This window comes from Neophocaena asiaeorientalis, unplaced genomic scaffold (genome assembly GCF_003031525.2).
Source record: "Neophocaena asiaeorientalis asiaeorientalis breed wild unplaced genomic scaffold, Neophocaena_asiaeorientalis_V1.1 scaffold217, whole genome shotgun sequence".
NCBI lineage: Eukaryota > Metazoa > Chordata > Mammalia > Artiodactyla > Phocoenidae > Neophocaena > Neophocaena asiaeorientalis.
This window is the reverse complement of record NW_020172293.1, coordinates 6,026,384-6,048,166: the sequence shown is the minus strand read 5'-3', so window position 1 is coordinate 6,048,166 and position 21,783 is coordinate 6,026,384. Positions and strand designations below refer to the sequence as shown.

At 36.5% G+C, this 21,783-nt stretch overlaps 1 protein-coding gene across 1 annotated transcript in view; it reads left to right on the top strand.

Annotated features, from left to right (window-relative positions):
* The window catches only part of PLXDC2 (plexin domain containing 2), a 406,458-nt gene that overhangs the window by 326,527 nt on the left and 58,148 nt on the right, over positions 1–21,783 (top strand). The window contains exons 10-12 of the mRNA XM_024765446.1: positions 4,721–4,781; positions 12,934–13,081; positions 14,492–14,530. Coding sequence (XP_024621214.1) covers positions 4,721–4,781; positions 12,934–13,081; positions 14,492–14,530 — 248 coding nt within the window. The remainder of the gene's footprint in view (positions 1–4,720; positions 4,782–12,933; positions 13,082–14,491; positions 14,531–21,783) is intronic.

The window sequence follows — 21,783 nt, the reverse complement described above, 5'->3', positions numbered from 1 at the left end:
TTTTTCACACTTTTGCAGACCATGGCAAGAAAACTTACTAAATATGCAATTGATTTTTCCATTAAGATAGCATGCCAATAAGTACACCCAAGGCTGCAAGGACCATTTAAATCATCAGACACTTTGATGAGGTATTCTAGTCTTCAGAATTTTAAAGATCTTTATTTTTAGGTCAGGAAACTACAGCAAGTGGGCCAAATTGGACCCACTTCCTGGCTTTGTAAATAAAGTTTTATTGAAACGCAGCCACACCCATTTTTTTATGCATTTGTCTGTGGCTGCTTTTGAGCTACAACCGCAGAGGTGAGCAGTTAGGACAGAAACTATATAGCCTACAAAGTCTAAAGTATTTACTACCTTGTTCTTTACAAAAAACATGCTGACCCCCGATCTCCAAACTAATTCCTAACTGGGTCTCGGGATTCTGTGAAGTTTTTCTCCTAAATTTTCTTTTGTAGATGTTTCATCTCACTGGTGAAATGACACATGTTCAATTGTGTAGAAAGACATGGACTTCATTTTTAATCCTTGTGTATGTATTTTAACATTTACTCTGTTTTCTTCATCTGTATATATTACCTTTGCAAAATAAGTTTTATTTCTAAAACCCTTTCCACAAAACAGGTAAGTTAGAGATGTGACAAGATTTATGCTTTAATCTCATGATTGGATAGACGCTGCAAGCTAGGAGAATTCTTTTCTAGGCTGCCTTATTAAATGGGGTTCACTTAATATGGCTCCTGAGGGCTTTGAAATCAACATCCCATTGAAACTGAGTGGAAAATAATACAATTAGCTGGAAGTAGAGCTCTCTAATGATTCGTTTTGAATTAGGTAATAGTGAGAAGAAGGGAATAACTTGAAAATAAAAACATTGGAAATCTATTGTAGTTAGGAGCTCAGACTGTCAAAATCAATTCTTAAGGAATATTTACAAAACCACATAACCTCTATCTATAAATATTGAATAAAGATGTGCTCCATATTTGAAAGCAACTTAGATTTTCACTCACAAGATTCTGTAATACTAATTCCCAAATATGATGATAAGGGACTTTAAGTGTAAAACACATTTCACATTAACATGGGACACAGCATTAATTCCTAAACATTTTCTAAATCCTATCTATACAGTTGAAGTCCTACTTATTCATTTTCAACAGTTGTCAACCTTGCTACATACATTCTACAAAGACATTCCTTAGGTATTAAAAACAGCTGATATTTACTAAATGTTGACTATACAACAGTCTACTTTTAATCCTTACCTAACCTCCCTTACCTCGTTTTATAGATGAGGAAATGAGCTTAGATAGGAAAAATAACTTGCCTAAGATCACATACGTATTTGGTGCCCAAGCCAAAATTGTAACTCAAGCAGTTTCAGCCCAGAATCTTCATTTGAACCATGTTCCCTCCAAAGTCTTGTGAGTACAAGAAGCTTGAAAGCAACCAAGTAATAATAAACACCAGCACTTGGTATTGAGAGGCATTGAAAAAGGTGTGCTAACTCTTCTGGGTGAGAGGAAAAGGAAATGCTGCTGGGAGGAGGTAAGTCTTGAACTGAATTGGGTTTACTAATTGGAGACAAGGAAGGTATTCCAGACATATGTAATAGCGTGTTCAAAGGCAGAGACTGGAGGAGTACACTTTCAGGGAGGTGTAATAGGTGTAGGAGATGGGCTGGTGGAGTGTGAAGGGGCCTGCAGTATTGCCATAGCTTACAGGAAGTCAGTGGTTTTCCCATTTCAGTGTGGTGAGGATCACCTGGGGCACCTGTTTACAGTGAAAATTACTGGGCCCAGGTTGTGGGAGAATCTTATCCAGTTAGATCCAGGAATTTGCATTTCAGCAGGAACACCAGGTGATTCCAGGTCAGGAGAGCCTCTCTGAGAACACTGGAAATCAACATTCTGGAGTATGACATGGTTAGTGTCGTGATGTTTTAGAAAAACGACACAGCAGCTCAGTGGAGAGAGGAAGGTGTTCTCAAAAGTGATTTTTTGTTTATTTAGAATTCAGAAATAATAGAAAGGTAGCTTTTCTTAATGATTTATACAACACACGCACACACACACACACACACACACACTTTCATTTATAATAGGTTTTCGATGTTATTTAAACTACTGGGTTATAAAATAAAATGCTGAAAAAGCAGGGTTCTGTTGTGTTAATTTTTTAAGGCTCTGTAAGGTACAAAAATATATGAATTTTTCAAACCAAACCTTATTTGTGTTTTGCCATTCTCAATCCTTCCCACCCTAGCAGTTAGTAAGCTGCAGTGTGAATAAATAAGTGAATGGATTAGTTAATTGAATTACATATTTTCAGTAGAACCTAATTTCACACACTATAATTGAGAGATTATTTAATAACTCAAGCAAACTGCGGTGTTTCTGTACTTTTCTCTGGGATTAATGTAATAATTTAAGGGACTAATTACTTAAGATAAAATTGACTCATAAATTTAAGATTTGGTGCTGTCTTGTTATAATATAAGCTGAAAGTTGCTATTTCCCACTGGCTTTGAATACATCTAGAATCGAGTAAGTAAAGACAAACTGCATTTTAAAAATTATCTGTTGCATGTAATAACTTGTCAGATGGCTCCCAAAATATATTCTTTGTAGAAAATCGATATATTCCCATCTTGCAGAAGAGAATGTCAGTATACTTTTCAATATTTAAGTAAACTTGAAGGGAAGAAAAAGAAAAAAGAGGCAACATCCATCTAATTCATCTAGAATTGGACTCTAAACGGCAGAATCTCTTTGGGTAACCAGAGATAGCCTTGACCAACTGGGGACTCTCAAACTCGGGATGCCAGATCACACACTGATGTTTATTCCACACTTAAGCTTGTTCAACACAGATGGTAGGTATAAAATAGCTGAGTTCTAACAGATCATGTCCGGGCAGAATGATAAATATGGTCTTTTTTGTTGACAGTCGAGTTGTTTTCACATTCCACTTGAATTAAATTGTGTTCATTCATGCCATGGTACCTGATCTCTGGCAGGGATTCTTATAAAAAATCATCATGTAGATTCATTGCAAAACAAGTGAAAAAAAAATTTGTAAAGTAGCACTCTAAGAAAAATAAGACTAAAGTTGAACAGCCTCTAAGAAACTATGACAAAAAGCCTCCATTTATTTTGAAAAAAAGATAAATATCTATTTAGATTGATATTTATTCATATGGATTCATATATATTATATATAAGTATATGTATTAATATACTAAAATTCAGGGGCAGTGCAAATCCTTAATTTTCATAAACTGGTAAAAATATTTAAAGTTTCTAATATGAAAAAGAAATCATATGTCAGATATACTAGGTATGATCAAATATAACACTGGCCCTAACTTTAAAATGTTCACAATCAAGTTTGGTAAATAAGACATAAAGCCATGAAGTTTTATATAAACGAGAAAAGTTAAATGGTAAAGTGAGAGATGATCGCAGCAATGATGACGCTTTATCCAAACGGGCTCTGGGTAGTAATCTCTGGGTCTTGACAAGTGAATGAACTGTAGCTGGATAGGTAGGGGGGGCAGAAAATGATTTGAGTCAAGAAAGAGAGTGGGAGTGAGCAAAATCTCATCAACCCAGTGCTTGCTGAATTTGACCTTTTAGACATGACCTAATCGTAGCGCTGGTAGCGATCCACAGGAACACACTCAACTTCACTGATTCACTACAAGGACTCACAGAACTCAGCAAAGCTGTTATGCTCAAGGTTGCCATTTATTACAGCAAAGGGATACAGAATAAAATCAGCAAAGGGAAGGAACGTAAGGCAGAGTCCAGCAGTGACCAGGCACGGCTTCCGGTCATCCTCCCACAGTGGAGTTGGCCCATAATTCTCCCAGCAACTATTTGTGAAAACACACACCAAGTATTGCCACTCAAGGAAGCTTATCCGAGCTCATCACCGTCCAGGATTTTTACTGAGGGCCATCACGTAGGTACGAAATTCTGCATGACTAACTTTATCTCTCATCTCCAGTGCCCCCAGGGGTCAAACTGATGCAACATGGCCCAGGGCTCCAGGCGAATAAAGACAGACATTCACCATAAATCATATTGTTAGTATGATCTAACATTGCCCAAGACCTAAGATATACAAAGACACTTTTATCAGGCAGGATATTCCAGGGGATTAGAAGTGATCTCCCGGGAGCTGGGCAAGGGCCAGTTCTTTCTTTGGAATGTGTGGGTTTGAACACCCCAAACCCGCTCAGTTACTAAGCTTTTACTGCACAATAGGGAAAGAGTCTGTGTGACTGCAGGTCTTAAATTTTAAAATTTAACTAAAACAAAGAAAAAGATCTGAAAAATACCTGCAAAAGATTTTATCCACACGTTGTGATGATGAAAAATACATATGTATGAGGAAAAGAAAAGCCAACTTCATAGAATAGCTACTGTCTCACCTTTGCGTGGGCATCCAGGTGTTCTGCCCGGTGCAGTGAGCCTCAGTGGCGTGATTTGTTGCCACGTGCAACCATAACAGTACGATTACCTAAGGAGTAGGCCGTTATGCAGACCTCCGTAAATGCTTCTCCACTGCTCCAGCTAACAGTTCTATAGAAGAAAGGTTATGTTGTGCAGATTTTAGAATTAACTACTTACCGATCTTTTTCTTTTAATTTCTACCCCCACTCTGCACCCCATACTTTCTTTTCTGATCTGCAACGTGGCCCTCTCTGAAGATGTTCCAGTGGATTTGATCGCCATCGGCAGGACTGGGTGGACAGCGGATGCCCTGAAGAGGTACACATGTGCTTTATTATGACAAGATTGTTGGGGCCAAGCTGTCATGTATTGTTGCTGCAACTTAATGAAAATGGTATCTAATTTAATAAAAAGGGCCATCAGTTACTGAGCCCTTATACGTACCAGATGTTGAGTTTAACTCGACATGTATTATCTCAATTTATTCTCATACCCACCGTATGAGGTCAGAGCTGTTATTGCCTCCATAGGACCAAGAGGAGAAGAGGGAAGGGTGAGGGGAGATGTTGGGGAAGGGGGTGGAGAGAGAGTGTCTGGAATTAGGTGTGTGACTCAGCAGTAGTAGAACCAGGACTTAAGTCTCTGTGAGCAAAGGGCAGTTCTCTTAAACATTTGCTGCTTTTTGAGATCTAGGAAGCCATTGTTCATCTTTTTCACTCAAATAACAAAATCAATTGAACAGGGGGAAGGATTGGTTGCAGCAAATTGGCATGATAGAAGAAGGTAGACATGGTCTAACATGGAAACAGTTAAGTCCCAGGCAGACATGATGGAGACAATGATGCAAAGAAGTGGTTCAAGCAAGTAAATAAAATTGCAGAATGGATTTTAACCTATTTACAGTTTTTTAGTGAATTGCATTTACACTCTCATTTCAGAGTCACATAAAAATATCCTATAAAATTCAGAAAGAAAAGTATTTGTTTCTTCTCCCTTTGTTAAGTTTTAGGGTTTGAATTTTGAATAAAAACCATTAAAACTTCTATAACTTTTCTCATTTAGTAAAGCAAACCATGTCAAAGAGCTATTTTCAGAACCCTTAGGCAATCCTAGTTACTAGAGCCTTTATTTTTAATTTAGTTTTTATTTACGATGCCTCATAACTATCTTGAAAAATACGTCTTTCAGGATATTCTTGAACATTAAGTACAGTATTGCCAACGCGGCTTTAATCAACTTTTTGACAGTTGTTTGGGGGGAATTACAGTGATGAATACTCATTTATCTATTTCATGTCACTTATTTAACAACAGTAGTTCAAAAAGAAAATATATTGATAGAGTCATAGTTGTGTTTTCAGGTTGATATTTCTTTCTTGTAATCACAGTTACCTCAGTTAAAAATGTTGAAATTGAATACCTGTGTAAAGATCAAGAGGGTGATTCAGACATCATCATTTTCTTGCTTTACTGTGGGCCCACCATGAAACATAAGCTATAGAGAAGAATCCGTCATATTCTAAGGCCTCCTAAAGATATTTGTGGGGAATTTAATCATGTCCTATGGCCTGTGCTAAGCACTAAAATTACAAAGAATTTTTTAAAAAATTACCCTCTCTTCCTAAGGAGCTCAGAATCTAGTACATTCTATAATATTTAATCTTTCCTTTTTATTCTGTAAGTAAATCGTCAACATTACTTGCTTTATGGTGAGCAATTCTATCCTTCTGTTACAGGTAACTAAACAAGGTCACCAAGTCCAGTCCATTTTCTGTGCCTAAAACCAGTGTTAAATTTTCCTTCTGATCTTGTGAGATGAATTTATTCAATAAGCGCAAATCCTAATATGAGCATTTATCATGTACTGCTCTAAGCACTGCTAATGTAAAAGAGTGAGAAATGTGTATAGCAGGGGAGACAGACACTTAACAAAGGACAGCACTTAGAAAACCACTCAGGCAAAGAACTCTAAGTGCATGGTCTTGTTAAGTAGGACAAGGGAACATTTGCTTGGGGAGATGATATTTAACATGACTTCTGAAGGGTAACTGAAGGTAAGAAGAGGGGTGAGAGATGAGACTGGTGAGGTAAACAGGGCCCTAAATGTAACATTGAAGGAGTTTGGGCCTTATCTTAAAGGCAAGAGAAAGCTATCTGGAGGGTTTTAATTAAGGGGGTGACATGATCCAAATGACTTTTTGGAAGAATGGATACATTGTATATTACACTGTCTTAATTACTATAGCTTCATAAGAAATATTGTTGTTTATAGAACAAACCTCTTTACTTTTTCATCTTCACAAGCGTTTTGACGACTTTGGGGCTTTTGTTCTTCATATAAATTTTAGACTCAACTTACAAGATCTGTAATCAATCAATCAGTCAATCAATCTTGTCAATATTCTTACTGAATTTACATTGGATTGTGAATTATATCACATTTCTGAATTATGGAAATTTTATTTTTTACTTTATTTTTAAATTTTTATTATTATTTTTAATAGATCTTTATTGGAGTATAATTGCTTCACAGTACTGTGTTAGTTTCTGTTGTACAACAAAGTGAATCAGCCATATGCACACATATATCTCCATATCCCCTCCCTCTTGAGCCTCACTGAGCTGATTTCCCTGAGCTATGCTGCTGCTTCCCACTAGCTATCTATTTTACATTTGGTAGTGTGTATATGTCCATGCCACTCTCTCACTTCGTCCCAGCTTCCCCCTCCCACCCCATGTCCTCAAGTCTATTCTCTATGTCTACGTCTTTATTCTTGCCCTGCCACTAGGTTCATCAGTACCATTTTTGGTTTTTTTTAGATTCCATATATATGCGTTAACGGTATTTGTTTTTCTCTTTCTGACTTACTTCAGTCTGTATGAAAGACTCTAGGTCCACCCACCTCACTACAAATAACTCAATTTTGTTTCTTACGGCTGAGTAATATTCCATTGTATATATGTGCCACATCTTCTTTATCCATTCATCTGTCAAAGGACACTTAGGTTGCTTCCATGTCCTAGCTATTGTAAGTAGTGCTGCAATGAACACTGTGGTACATGACTCTTTTTGAATTATGGTTTTCTCAGGGTATATGCCCAGTAGTGGGATGGCTGGGTCATATGGTAGTTCTATTTGTAGTTTTTTAAGGAACCTCCATACTGTTCTCCATAGTGGTTGCATCAATTTACATTCCCACCAACAGTGCAGAAGTGTTCCCTTTTCATCACACCCTTACCAGCATTTATTGTTTCTAGATTTTTTGATAATGGCCATTCTGAGTTTTGATTTGCATTTCTCCAATAATTAGTGATGTTGAGCATCTTTTCATGTGCCTCTTGGCCATCTATATGTCTTCTTTGGTGAAATGTCTATTTAGGTCTTCCGCCCATTTTTTAATTGGATTGTTTGGTTTTTTGGTACTGAGCCCCATGAGTTGTTTGTATATTTTGGAGATTAATCCTTTGTCTGTTGTTTCATTTGCAAATATTTTCTCCCATTCTGACGGTTGTCTTTTCATCTTGTTTATGGTTTCCTTTGCTGTGCAAAAGCTTTTAAGTTTCATTAAGTCCCATTTGTTTATTTTTGTTTTTATTTTCATTACTCTAGGAGGTGGGTCAAAAAAGATCTTGCTGTGGTTTATGTCAAAGAGTGTTTTTCCTATGTTTTCCTCTAAGAGTTTTATAGTGTCTGGTCTTACATTTAGGTCTTTAATCCATTTGGAGTTTATTTTTGTGTAAGGTGTTAGGGAGTGTTCTAATTTCATTCTTTTACATGTAGCTGTCCAGTTTTCCCAGCACCACTTATTGAAGAGGCTGTCTTTTCTCCATTTTAAATTTCATCTTTTTATGATTGATTTCTTACCTAATTGAATTGTCAGAGGTCACATTCTATATGATACTGATTCTTTAAAATTGGTTGGAACTTTTAATGGAATAGCGAATGAGTAATTTGTACAAATGATCTTCATGTGCTCAATAAGGATGTGTGTCTTCTTATTGCTTGGGTATGAAGTTTGATAAATGGGTTCTAGGTATTTCCACCATAAGCTTCTTTACCATAAGCATCTTCGCCACAGGCATTTTTGCTGCATAAGTAATTGGCCATAAGACAGTTTTGCCGTAAAAGATAAAACAACGAAAAATAAAAGAGAGACGTTAGAAAGGGCGTAACGAAACATGAAAAATGAGTAACAAAATTAAAAAGACTTTATTGCAAAATACAAAACATCTGAATACATTCAACGTGCGTGTAGACTCATGACAATACTGTGCAAATAACTGACTTTATTCTGTGGGTTGCACCTAAGCTCTTGCCTTCCGAGTCTTTTGCTCATCATATTACATTCTTCTGTTGTTTATTGATTTGTCTCCGTGTTCAGCATCCCAATTTTCACTAAAATGTCTTCCTTCTTTAAGAAAGGTATTAATTTCCAAATACTGGGAAGCATGTTTATAACTGAGCTTTGTACTGTGTTGTGAAAGCCTCTGCACTGTTGTTTGTTCTTAGCATTTTGTCACATGTTCATTGACAGACATTACAAAGTTCTGTGGGAAACACGGTTTCACTTCTGTGCCTTCAAGGCCCTCGGCCTCTTTCTCCTCCCATGTAGTGTGTTTCAAAAGAAGAAACCAACTCTTGGGGCAGATCATCACCATCTGTCATGATTTTTGTATTGTGTATATCAAACCAAACCATCAGCCAAGTATTTTATCTTCTATGGCAAAATTGCCTTACAGACAATTAGTTATGTGGCAAAAATATTTTCAGCAAAAATGCATGTGACAAAGATATTTACAGCAAAGAAGATTATGGTGAAAATTCCGGACATGTGATAAATATACTATTCAGTCAGACTGTCTTCATTCTCTTTATTTTTACCTTCTGAGCTCTTTGGAGAATAGGACCTTCTCATCATTTCATTGTATCTTGTAACCTCTCCTTTATATCATCCATTTTCTTATTTCTCTATGCTGTATCCTGGGGGGGATTCCTTCAGATCTATTTGCCAGTTTATTAATTCTCTCTTCCTTTTGTTTAATCTGCTGTCGAACCTGTCCATTAAGGTAGTAATTCCACAAATATATTTTTCATTTCTAAAATTTAAATCTTTATTAAATCTGCGGGCCTCTCACTGCTGTGGCCCCTCCCATTGTGGAGCACAGGTTCCAGACGCACAGGCTCAGTGGCCATGGCTCACGGGCCCAGCCGCTCCGCGGCACGTGGGATCCTCCCGGACCGGGGCACGAACCTGTGTCCCCTGCATCGGCAGGCGGACTCTCAACCACTGTGCCACCAGGGAAGCCCCGCCAAGTCATTTGTATAGTCTGTGATACTAGTTCATTTTTAAATTTTACTTTTCATTTCTTTAAATATTTCATATATAATTTTTATATATTCCATATTTGATGCCCCTACTATGTAAAAGGTTTTGCTAGTCTAATTATGTTGTTCTTTGTTTTTGCTGGCTCTTTGTCAGACTACTCTTTCTCTTTCTGTGTTTCTCGGTCCTTCAATTAGAAGTGCCTTTGTTTGATCTTATTCCATGGGAATCCCTAGAATGTAAATAGGTGATGCTTTCACCAAAGAAGTTTTGATGATGGGAACCTGAGGGCTTTTAGGGGACACCATGTGTTCCTGCCTTAATATGGGGAGGAGAGGTTTGGATTTATCTCCCTCATCTACTGCTGGTAGAAGGCTTGATCTCCTTAGGGCATAATTAATTTTTGACATTTTTACCCTCAGCGCAAACCGTGTGTTTTTACTTTGCCTAATGTATATTGTTCCTACTTTCTTCATAGCACACAGCTTTTGCTTTATTCTGTTTTGTGGGAGAGGCAAAAGAAAGGCCCCCTCAGAGATTTTCTTTACTTCCCGAAAATCCTGGTAATGCTTTAAAATTCGTGTCTTATCCAGAATCCACTTGTATTGTGACAGGAGGACCGTTTAAGGTCTGTGGTCTGCCTTTACTGCCATAAGCAAAACAAGTTCGGGATTTTAGCTTAAACATTACAGTGATTGATAATAATGTTTTTGAGAATAGAACCACAGGAGGAGAATAATGTGTGACAAGTTCCATCTTAGACTTACTGAGCCTGAGATGTCTGTGATATCCACATGCATGTAAGCCAATAGATAAATATTTGGGCCTAAAATTCAAGAGAAGAATGTAGACTGAAGATAGAGATTTATGCATAATTAACATAAAGATGTTAATTGAAATCATAGGTATGGAGGAGATTGCTAGTGACGGTGCATATAGAGAAAAGACAGGCCAGGAAAGATGCATAAGAACCACCAACACTTAAGGGACAGAAGGAAATGGAGATGGAGTTGTTAGACAGGTATCAGAAAACGGATGAGTGTGTGTCACAGAATCCAAGACTAGAAAGTGGACAGACTGTGCCCAGTGCTAATGAGGTAGCAAGAGTGTACGTGTAAGACTTAGTAGCTAAGGAGATATTTAAAAACATTGGTATGAGAGTTTCAATTAAGTTGGACTGGGTAAAAACAAGTTTGTGGGAGTCTGAGAAGCCCTAGGCTGATCAGTCTTTCTGGAATTCTGACTGAATGGAAGGAAAAGCAGGATGATGTTGGGGTGCATGTGGAGAAGAATGAAGACAGAGTTTTTAAAATAAGATTGGACATGCTTGAGTATGTTTAAGTGCTGCCGATAACAAGGCAGGAGGGAATTAGAGATGAAATATTGAAGAGCAAGGAGGGGGTCAGATGAGCAGGTTCACAGTACCTGAGAAGGTGGGCTGAGCTGGGCCAGAGTAGAGGTTGAGAGAACAGCTGTGTACCATAGACCCCATCCATCCTAACAGCGGGAAGGACAGGTCAGGTTCAAGTAAGGATGGTGATTTGTAAATAAATTTAAAGAGTTCTTGCTGATGATTCTTATCAAAGAAATAAAAAGTGAGCCCAAGGATAAAATTGGTAGAGGCATTATGGGATGGCAGTTCTAAGTAGAGTGGAGAGGGTTTGAAATTGATACTGAGGATAATCTGAGAGGAGATTAGCAAAGCAGGGCAGTATTGCCAGGCAGCACAGAAGGCCCCTGCTGGGCATGCAGGAAGTAAGTTTGTGGAGCTCCCAGTGGGAGGCTATAGGATTGTTCTCCAGCTCAGGCATGGGAAAGGCAGAGTTTTTACTATATTCAGTACTGCAGATTTTCTAAGAAGGTGTTGTGGAAAAAAGAAAAAGGCAACATGCTTAAAGGTACTGAAAAGAGAGGTTGAAGTGATGGAAAAAAGGAGACTAATGGGAGAAAATCATTGTGCTTGGGCTTTCTGCATAATCACAGGATAAGAAGTATGTGAGTGAACAGCTACATGGATAGACTGAAAATAGGACAACTGAATTTATGATTTCAGAACTAAAGCATTCCCAACCACAGGGTGTGAGGATGATAACGAAACTGGAGTCAAGCAAGAGATCATGAGATCACTGAGCTGAGAAGATGCAGGAACTAAAGTTTGGGGAATTGAATGGGCCGCTAGGATGCTGAAGGAGGGAATAAGCTGTATCATATTTACTTAGTGACAAGGAAGCCATCTTTGGAGCTCTTCCTGAGCCAGCAGTATGGTGAATTGTACTTCACTAATGACAAGAGAAGTTTAAGAAAGGTGTTTATTCAATAATAATTTTCAAATGTGGGTAAGTACCATCCATGTACAGAATAGTTATCTTCTACTCAAGGCCCACCAGAGGGATGGAGTCCTTTGAAGCACAAAGAGGTAGGGAGAAACGCCAACTTCTAAACCATGAAAGTTTGCATGTTGGAGATTGTTACTGGTAAATGTCATATTATTTATTCTTGTGGGCTATAAATGAACAATACAATATGCACCTTTTCCTCATGTAGCTCTGCTAAGGAGAAGATAGACTAAGTGATTACCTGAGTGCTGTTCAGTCCTTTGCTTGGGTGGTTTTGAATATTTCATAAAGGAAAAAGAAAATTTTAATTTTAAATATCCATTCATCCTGTGGTGGATTATTTTTCAAACAATAAAGTAGTATGGGGCAGTTACCACATTTTTAAAATTTAACATTACCAATTTCATGCGAATGGAATACATTCTCTCTTCACACACGTAAGCATGTTTTAAACCTTATCTTTATGCACATGTTTTTCTTCTAGTGTGAACGTTTCCCATCATGTCTTTTATAAATATACTGACATAAAATTTAGGTTAAGATAAAAAGTAATATGAAAGGTTAACAGCAGAAATGGTGGAATCCAAGTATCTAAAGATGGAAATGCTTTCTAACATTCAATTGTTTTCTCTTGTCTACTTTATATACTTTATACGTTAGTAAAATCTATAACTGTAGTCCTGTACAAAAATAATGCATTCCTCATCTTTATTTGAGAGGCTTTTGTGCTTTACAGCCCAACTTCTTTGATATAATTTTAAAACATATGTATGATCACTCAAATTGTCTTCCCCTTTGTTTCTCTTACCAGTCAAAAGAGAAGCTCTGTGACACCACAGAGCCAGTGGAACGTTCTACTCAAACCACCACCATACGAGCAACGAGCACACAATTCAGGGTCCTGACGACCACCAGAAGAGCAGCGACACCCCGGCTGCCCACCAGCCTGCCCACAGAAGGTGCCCTGGAGATACTTTTGCTTTATTACTGAAGGAGGGAAAACTCACTGTGTTGACATGCACTGGAGAAGCTCTCCAGGGAGAAAGTTATTCTTTGGCAAACTGGATTTCGTAGGGATGTCTGAAAGGGAAAAGACAAAATTATTATGGAATAAAAATATGTGCTGGGTTCTTGTTAATGTATGGATGCCTTTTATTGAGATGTAGTCTTTCAGAGTGATCCTGGCTACTAGTCCTCCTTAGAAAAGAAATAAAGACTTCCTTTCATATTGCTAAACTTTGTAATAACGGCAATCAACATTTTAGTCACAGGATAGAAAGGCAAAATGCACAGAAAATGTCCATTGATTTTGGATTCTGAACACTAGGTAATCCTACTTATATGCAATTCTATTAATATTTTCCTGGATACAGTCAATAAAATATGCTGGTCTATAACCTGTAGAGAGGCACTGTGTATGACACAGAAATTGTACTTGAAAAACATTTCCTTTACCAGGAAAGGCAAAAATACTAGAGAACATTAATGCATGAGCACAACTCATTGGGGGAAGAAGGTATATTAGCCTAAATTTGTTTACCATCGATTCTGAAAGGTACCACTAGGGAGAAATGTGAGACCGCTTGGCCAAGAGTAAGCTTTAAGGGGGAAAACATGGTCTTATTTGTTTACTTTCATAAACCTTGCTTTCATTTAAATAAGATATTAAATTAAACTTGAATCTTTTCATTGAAATTTAATTGGATATTAAAAGTTAACTGGAATAAAGTGATAAAGTGAGGTGGAGGATAGCTAGCTGCTAAATTATTTTATTGCTTTTAAAACCAATGTTATATTTTAATCCATCTTATTGTGGGTTGTTATATAGCCTGAGAAAAGTATTTTTGTAATTTGAATCCTATCCTTTAGAATGAAATATACCACTGAAATATAAAAAAGCACATTCTACATTTTGTTCACATAGGACAAGATCTTTTCGTATATGATTTTGGTCATATTTGTTAGCGACAAGTAAGCACTTAACTTTTGAAGTTGAATTTGTAAATACAGACGAATATTTACTATTCCAATTAACTTGGAATTTTCTTGATTTTGATTTTTAAAATAAAGACTGTAGAGTCTAATTACAATAAATCATTTTAGAAAATTAAAATAAATGTATTTTAAGTTAAAATTACAACAGTGTACTTTTCTCACAGCTCTTAAGAGTCATAGAATAATTTACTGAAGTCTCCATCTTGCAATTTCAGTAAGAAAGTTTAGTATTACATCATATAACCTGCGACCTGCTCTCACTGCCATAGAAAAGCTATTCCTGTTACAGTTAAGGCATTGGTAGACAATTACTGATCTTAAGATTTGTGCACCTTAAAATTTTTTCTGTTATAACTTTGACTTTTCTCTTCCAGATGATACCAAGATAGCTCTACATCTAAAAGATAATGGAGGTAGGAACTGATTTTTTTCTTTTATAAAAGTTTTTAGATACTAATCTATTTCATCTATTTAAATATGGAAGGGACTTGTGAACTTCTAAATATAGAGTAAGGTTATATTTCTTTCCCTGCTGGCATGTAACATAGGAAGAATTCAGCAGTTGGCTTGAAAAGTCAAATTGTTTCAATAGTGGAATGAAATTCTAATCTTTGTATTTGCCTGTAAAACTACAAGACACCAATGACCAATTATGAAGTGAAAATTTATCCACACACCTTGCTGTGCCTTGTCGCCGTCGTCCTAGGTTTATTAGTTGCACATGTGACTATCAAGGCTTTGAACGATATTGACTAAAAATTTAAAAATAGTTCTTTTCCTATTAAATTATGTTACTTCATATTTATATGTGCGGCTCTATCATAGAATGCTGGATTTCATAAAAGAGATGCGTTATTAGTAATTGTTTATTCAGCTCAGGAAGGGGGTTTCCTCTTCTTAGCAGCACCTCTTACGTAAACGTGGGTACACTGTGATACTGACCTAGACACAATTTCACTTTTGCAGCCCCAGATGAAATCCTAAGTCAGAATCCAATATATACATTGTTAGGGATGTTTTTCTCTATAACTGTAGAGAATAGTTCCTAAATTACTCAGTCTAGGTCAAGTAACAATTACTTCTGTGTTGTCTTAGGTTACTATATATGTATATCTATATCTTTAGATCAGTCCACTTAAAAGAGAAGCTGCTTAGCCTCTTCATATATATCATTATTACATCGTTTGTCCCTTGTCTTGCTTCTGTAGCAAAGTGTTTTATTTCATTAATTTCTTATTCATTATTGTATTAATGCAGTAAGTGGATAGCTTAACAGATGACCATTTGCCACATATACACGCTAGAAATAAAATCTTGGTGCTTGAAGGGACTTTAGCAATCCCCTAGTTCAAAATTTCTCAGAGCAGGATGTTAGTGAACCTAAGTCTTCATGTTGGGGTTACCTCATCTTGAGAGAGGGTATATAGTATGAGATGAATGAAATGGAGGAGGGGTACCCAGAGGCTTCTGTTGTATTTGTTACATTTAATTCTTAACATGGGTAGTGGTTACATGTGTGTTTGTTATATTATTCTCCTGCTGTCTTTTCTTTTTTTTTTCTTTAATATGACTAAAATATTCCATAATGCTAACAGAAAGAACAAAGGATTCATGTGATCAAATAGGTATGAGATACTCTGGGTGAAAGAAAATGAAAGAGATTTATTTTCTGGAAAACTGTTTAAAACTTTTACTGTTCGCTCATGAATTCATTCATTTATTCCTGCCTAGTGCCTGCTAATTGCAAGGGATTGTTACATGCTTGCTGCTATGGTAGTGAAAAAGGTTTAGACAAATTCCCTGCTTTCAGAGAGCATAGATTCTAAAGAAATTTCAAGATGGTAATAAAGATTTAGCACCTGGCATTTCTCTGCTATTTGGTCATAAAAACTTTTTACAAATAGCATCTCAATGACTTAATGTTTTGTGGAATACATTTTGCAAAATAGTTTTCTAGAATATTACCAACTATCTCAAGGAAAATCCCTAGTTTTGTTTAATGCAGCAAGGAATCATAAAACTTTGAAGATTTTCTTAACGCAATGCATTAAAACTATCTTATGATGCTGAGACATCAAGTTAAGTAAATTCCAAGATTGAAATGGAGGACGTTTCCTCTTTTCTGTCATACTAGAAAAGTTGACTGTTGGGTTTTCAGGTGATATTTAGATCATTAATATGCATCAGGTACCCATCAGAATTCCAAACTATCACAATAAGACGTAAACATGTCTATACATTGGAACTCTTTTCACAGCTAGGTTTGTTTATAAAGCACTTTTCCTAAAAGTGCAGTTAGAGCAGACCAACCTGACCAGTGTTAAGACAAATGTTCCTGTCGAAGAGTACTTAAGGGATATCACACATTACTTTTTACAGCGACTTTATTAAGATAACCTGCTGTCATTGCTTTTTATTTTATGGAATATGGAGATGTAGGAAGGATTGCCAATTTAAATCCAACTTCGTTCGTTAATTAAAACGAATTCCGTTGAAAACAGAATTCAGCATCGTTCTCCTCCTCCCCCCTCCAGCTTAACATTTTTGGAAGATTGAGGTAATAATGAAAAAGGATGCCTAATTTAAATGTTTTCTCACATTTATTGAGAATTCTTTTCAATGCAAGCTAAGACCTTTTTATAAATTGCTATGTATTCAAAGAAATTCAGCACATTTTCTTTCTCGATTTAATTGGCTGTTCTTAAAACCATTTTAATTTAGAGGTCTGTATTTTCTAGAAAAGAGGGTGACACTTTTCAAAGCAGTCAATGTGTAGCTAGACTCTGCCTTTACATACATCATCTTCTTTAGATATTGGATTACCTTGGCTCTGAGTCTTCCTGGGATATTTCTTTGAGTTAAAGTAGTTGATTTTCTTAGTGGAATCCATAGCTGACATGATTATATATTCACTTTCCAGGAGATTTTCCTTCATCTTTGATATGAAAACATAAAATACTTCTGTGCAGCTGGACACCAAAGAAACACGACAGGGATTCTCATTCACAGGACGCAAACTGAGTTCCAGTCTGCTAAATCACTCTTGATAAATCTGTTGTGCATTGTGTTTCCTGCTACATTTAGATTAGGTCTAGGTAGAGCCTCTGCAAATTTCAGGCTAGTCGTTTGATTGGAGAAATTTTATTAGCCTTCAGAGTTGAGTGAAAATTCTAGGCTCTGTAAATAGTTTGGAGAAAAGAAACTGAAAAAATCTAAAAAAAGAGAATGATTCCTAAGGAGTGCAGGTCCCCTTAGTAAGATATAGCATTGATTTACCATGGTAAATGGCTGAATACAAAAACTCAGCAGAACTAATATAAAGATAGCATTTTATCTCCAACTGAAATATTCCTACTCGCATGTTTATAATATTAAGTTTCGAGTGATACAGATGTCTAATTAAGTATCATTTCTGCTCCCTTATTTATGTGAAGGACTGGAGAGGAGGAGGAGGAAGTAGGAGGAAGAAATGAAGGAGGAGAAGGAGGGGGGGAGGAGGGGGGAAGAAAAGAGAAAAGAAGATGAAAGACACTCTTTCCTATGTTCCAAGCACAGTTCCAAATGCTGTACGTATATTAACTCATTTAATTCATACAATACCCCTGTAATTGGTCCTATTTGTATTTCCATTTTATAGCTGAGGAAACGAAGGTACAGAAAAGTAAGTTTACCTGGCTGGTACATGGCAGAGCTGGGATGTGAATTTATTTAGTCTGGATGTGGATCCCAGGTCCTTGACGGCCTCACAGCATGGCTGCTCCCTTGCAGTTGAGGCCTCTTAGAAGCTTTACAGGGGAGATGCGGCTGTAAGGAGTTTTACTCACACCTACTATAACTGATTATACTTAGAAGTATTTGGAAATGAAATTTCCTCTTCCCGTGTAATTATGCATTAGTTTCCATTTTAACCTTTCTTTGAAAAACAGTGCATTCATTCTCCTGTGTCATTGAGTCGTGTCTGAAGCACTGGGATGTGTTCTGCAAACTACAGGGCTACTCTGTGTTTATGATCAAAAACTAAATTCTTTCAACCTTCTATGTTTCTCGAGAAATTCAGGTTTAATTCTCCATTAAGGGGTTCCTAGAAAGTATTCCTTAAATATATGTATTTCTGTGGATAATGGTTATAAGCACTTAAAACTACACCTTCCTTGGGTTTTCAAATTCTGGCAAAAGCTTTTTTAAGAGTCGCATTTTTAAGGAATTACCTAGCTATATATTTTAGCGGTACAGCTATTGAATGCCTTCTTTGGCATTTAATTAGTTGCTTCCAAATGACACTCACCAACTAAATAGAAATGTAAATGTCTTCAAGATGCAAACTGGATAAAAGTATATTTAGGGCTGGCTGAAAAAGGTTTGCAAGTTGAATCAATGGCAAAGCCTTTTAATTGAGAAATGAAATCTTCAACCAGATTCAGCTCAATTTAGCAAATGGTTGAGTTGTACCATTCTGCTGCACTGCAGATGTTAAAATTATTTCAAGCTCTAAAATCCTGTGTTTGATTTTATTATTTAAAATTTGTTGACTGAGATGTATCAGAGTACCAAAAACTGCATTCTCTCTTGGTTCCTCTGAAGGTTCTTTCCTTTGATAAAATTAAGTTTCTTTTAAAAATATATTTGAATGTAAGTTCTTAATTGCTAATGATATTTAAAGTATTGACACTCCAGACAGAATTGTTGTGTCATGCAGGTGGCACTGTGTTTGTCATTTCTTCTTATTGCTAGGAAGTCTACTAAACTTGGATTCTGAAAGGCTGCGTGCTTGAGTCGGAAGTTGGGGTTTTCATCGAAGGGATGCTGAAATAACTACGTTAAGCAGTTTGCAGAACATGATTAACTTAATTCTGGGGTAAAATCTGCAAAGGGATTGATTTCAAAGAGCTAATACAGAAATACTTTGAATGAACTACAGAATGGCCGAAATTCTGATGCTGTTGTATTTAGATTTCTATTTCTGAACATATAAGACTTTTCATCCAAAGATAAAATGTTAGAACATTATTCTGACTTATTCACTAGACTACCTCTAAGGTTGTATTTTTTTACCTAGTCTGTAGCAACTGATCAAGTGTCTAGTGTTTCATTTATCATTCAGTCAAATTATTTTTTGACTTTAATACATAAATCATTAAAGTAACATATCTTTCACTTGTTTCCCTACCTTCCCTTGCTATTTTTTTTTCACCTACTTCTTTCCCATAGATCACAGTCTTGTAAGCAAAGGGAAACTGTTATTACCTTTTGACAGACTATTGAATATCTATCACTTTCTGTTTCTAAAACTGTAAAGTATCTTGGCATTTGGTTTTATCTTTTGCTCTGTTTGGCTACTTTTCATGATAGCACTAACTCTGTAATAAAGTGTATATGTGCCATAATAGTGAAAATTTCTTATATTTCAGAATATTATTTTGAATGTTCCCTAGGATTAAGAATTTCTCTCCTAAAATTTTGTCCAGAGTAGTGGTTTTCAACTTTACATGTACATGGGAATCATCCAGTTATCCTCATCTAATTTTATTATTCTGGCTCATAAAACCCCAGTGCTCAGACTGTTCTCCATACCACTTAAATCTCAGCCTAGGGAGCTGGGATGCAGGCATCAATACTTTTTAAACCCTCAGGTGATTCCCACGTAAAGTTCAGTTGAGAATGAATGGTCTGATGCAATTCTTCATAAATATTAAAAAGCATCGGAATCACTGGAGGAAGAGAGAGTCTTGTTAAAATGCATTTTCTGCTTTAGTATTTCCAGGGTGGAGCCCAAATCTTTGCAGTGGCTTTCTAACAAATTCTCAGATAATGCAGAAACCACCAGTTCACAGACCACACTGAGTGTCAAGAATTGCGTGAATTCTTGATTTCTTTCTGCCAGAATCCCCCAAATAAGAATGGCATTTCTTACACTGAATCTACCCGTTGTTCCTTACCTTTACCTCATGACTCCTCTAAAGCAACACTTTAATTGGTGACAACAAGGAATTACCCCTGTCTACACATCGAGAATGTGTCTTGCTCAGCAGAGGCAAGGGACCCAGCAGCATTACGTTTGTTATAGCTCATTTTTAGTATAGTATGTGAAAATTAGTCCATTTTAGCAGTTACAAATTTATTTATTTTAGTAAAAGTTACATTTTCTTTACTTTGTTGAACCATATGAAATTGCTTAATTTTTTTTTTAGGATTTTTGACCCACAAAAATTTTAATTTCATTGTTCAACCCAATTGTTTAAAAAAAATTGTTATCCAGGATAGGAAAAGCGAAAGAAAAATCACATTGGAATATACATTTTCTCCCTTATTAGGATTTGTAGAGTTTATGCTGCTGATAGAACAAAATGATGTAGCAGCACCTCTCAAGAAATACACACACATGGCTTCCAAGAAGCAGCTCTAAATACACTTTCCATTTGCCATCAGCAGAATGTTTTACTACATCCTCTCATTGATCAATTCCTACCTTTCTTTCTGTGCTTATCTCCTATATAATTTTCTGTCAGCTCTCTTCTTGTCAGAAACCTGGGCTTGGGGATCTCCTGTTGGAGGAAAAAGATTTCCATATACCATTAGATTTGGAACCTGAGATTTATGAGGGGCCCCAGGAGCAGTTTTTGTGTGACCCAATATTTCTTGTGACCCTTCCTAGGGTAGTCAACATGTATAAAGTTATTATTATAGTTTTTTTTAGTATGAAATGCCTAGTGATCATGCTACTTATGCTACTAAAATAATGTGTATGTCACTAGAAAATTAGATCAACTTTCGTGTTGATTTGGCTTGACTTGATTTGATTTATTCAAGAAACATTTCTTAAACTACTATGCAATATGCCCATTAGTAGGAGATGGAGATACACAAATAAACAAGGGCTGTACATACTCTGAGGAAGCAGGTAGTCTAGTGGGACGAGATAGAGTAGTAAATCAATAATTAAGTATAGTGTGGAAAGTGCAAAGATAGATTAAGGAAAAACCATGAGGGCAGAGAAAAGGCACCTAAATAAAGCTGGAATTATGGGAAAGCTTCCCAGAAGAGATGATGCTTGATCCGAGTTTTGAAGTGTGGTTAAGATGTGTATAGAAAAGGGACAGAAGAATGACATTTCAGCAGAGGGATCAGCAAAGACAGAGGCTCAGTAGCATGAAACATCAAAATCTATTTAGCTAACTCTAGAGTTGCCACAGTTTATTTGGTTAGGGTAAAGATATACACAAGTAGTGCTGGATGGTGAGGTTGAAAGACAAGTAGGGGCTTCAGGGCTCATAGCCTTTAATGTTTAATGTTAGGCAAGGGAGTTTAAACTTTATCCTGAAGATACTGGGAGCCATTGACATCATTTAGACAAAGGAGTGTCATGAAAAGTTTTCCATGTTTAGCAGGTCATTCTTGAGGGATCGTGGGGAACAGATGGGAAAGGAGTGAGACTGAGACCAAGAAAACTAGTTAAGAAACTATACTAGTAATTCATAGAAGAAACAGTGAGAGGCTAAACTAAAGTAGTGGTTAATAATGGGAATAAAGGAGAGAGAATGGACAGGAGAAATATATTTAATGAGTACAAGCTACGTAACTAACATCTGATTGGATGTGTGATTTATGTGATAGGATAATGACTGAAATGGCTCCCAGGACTTGGGTTTAATTATATGGTGGATGATGG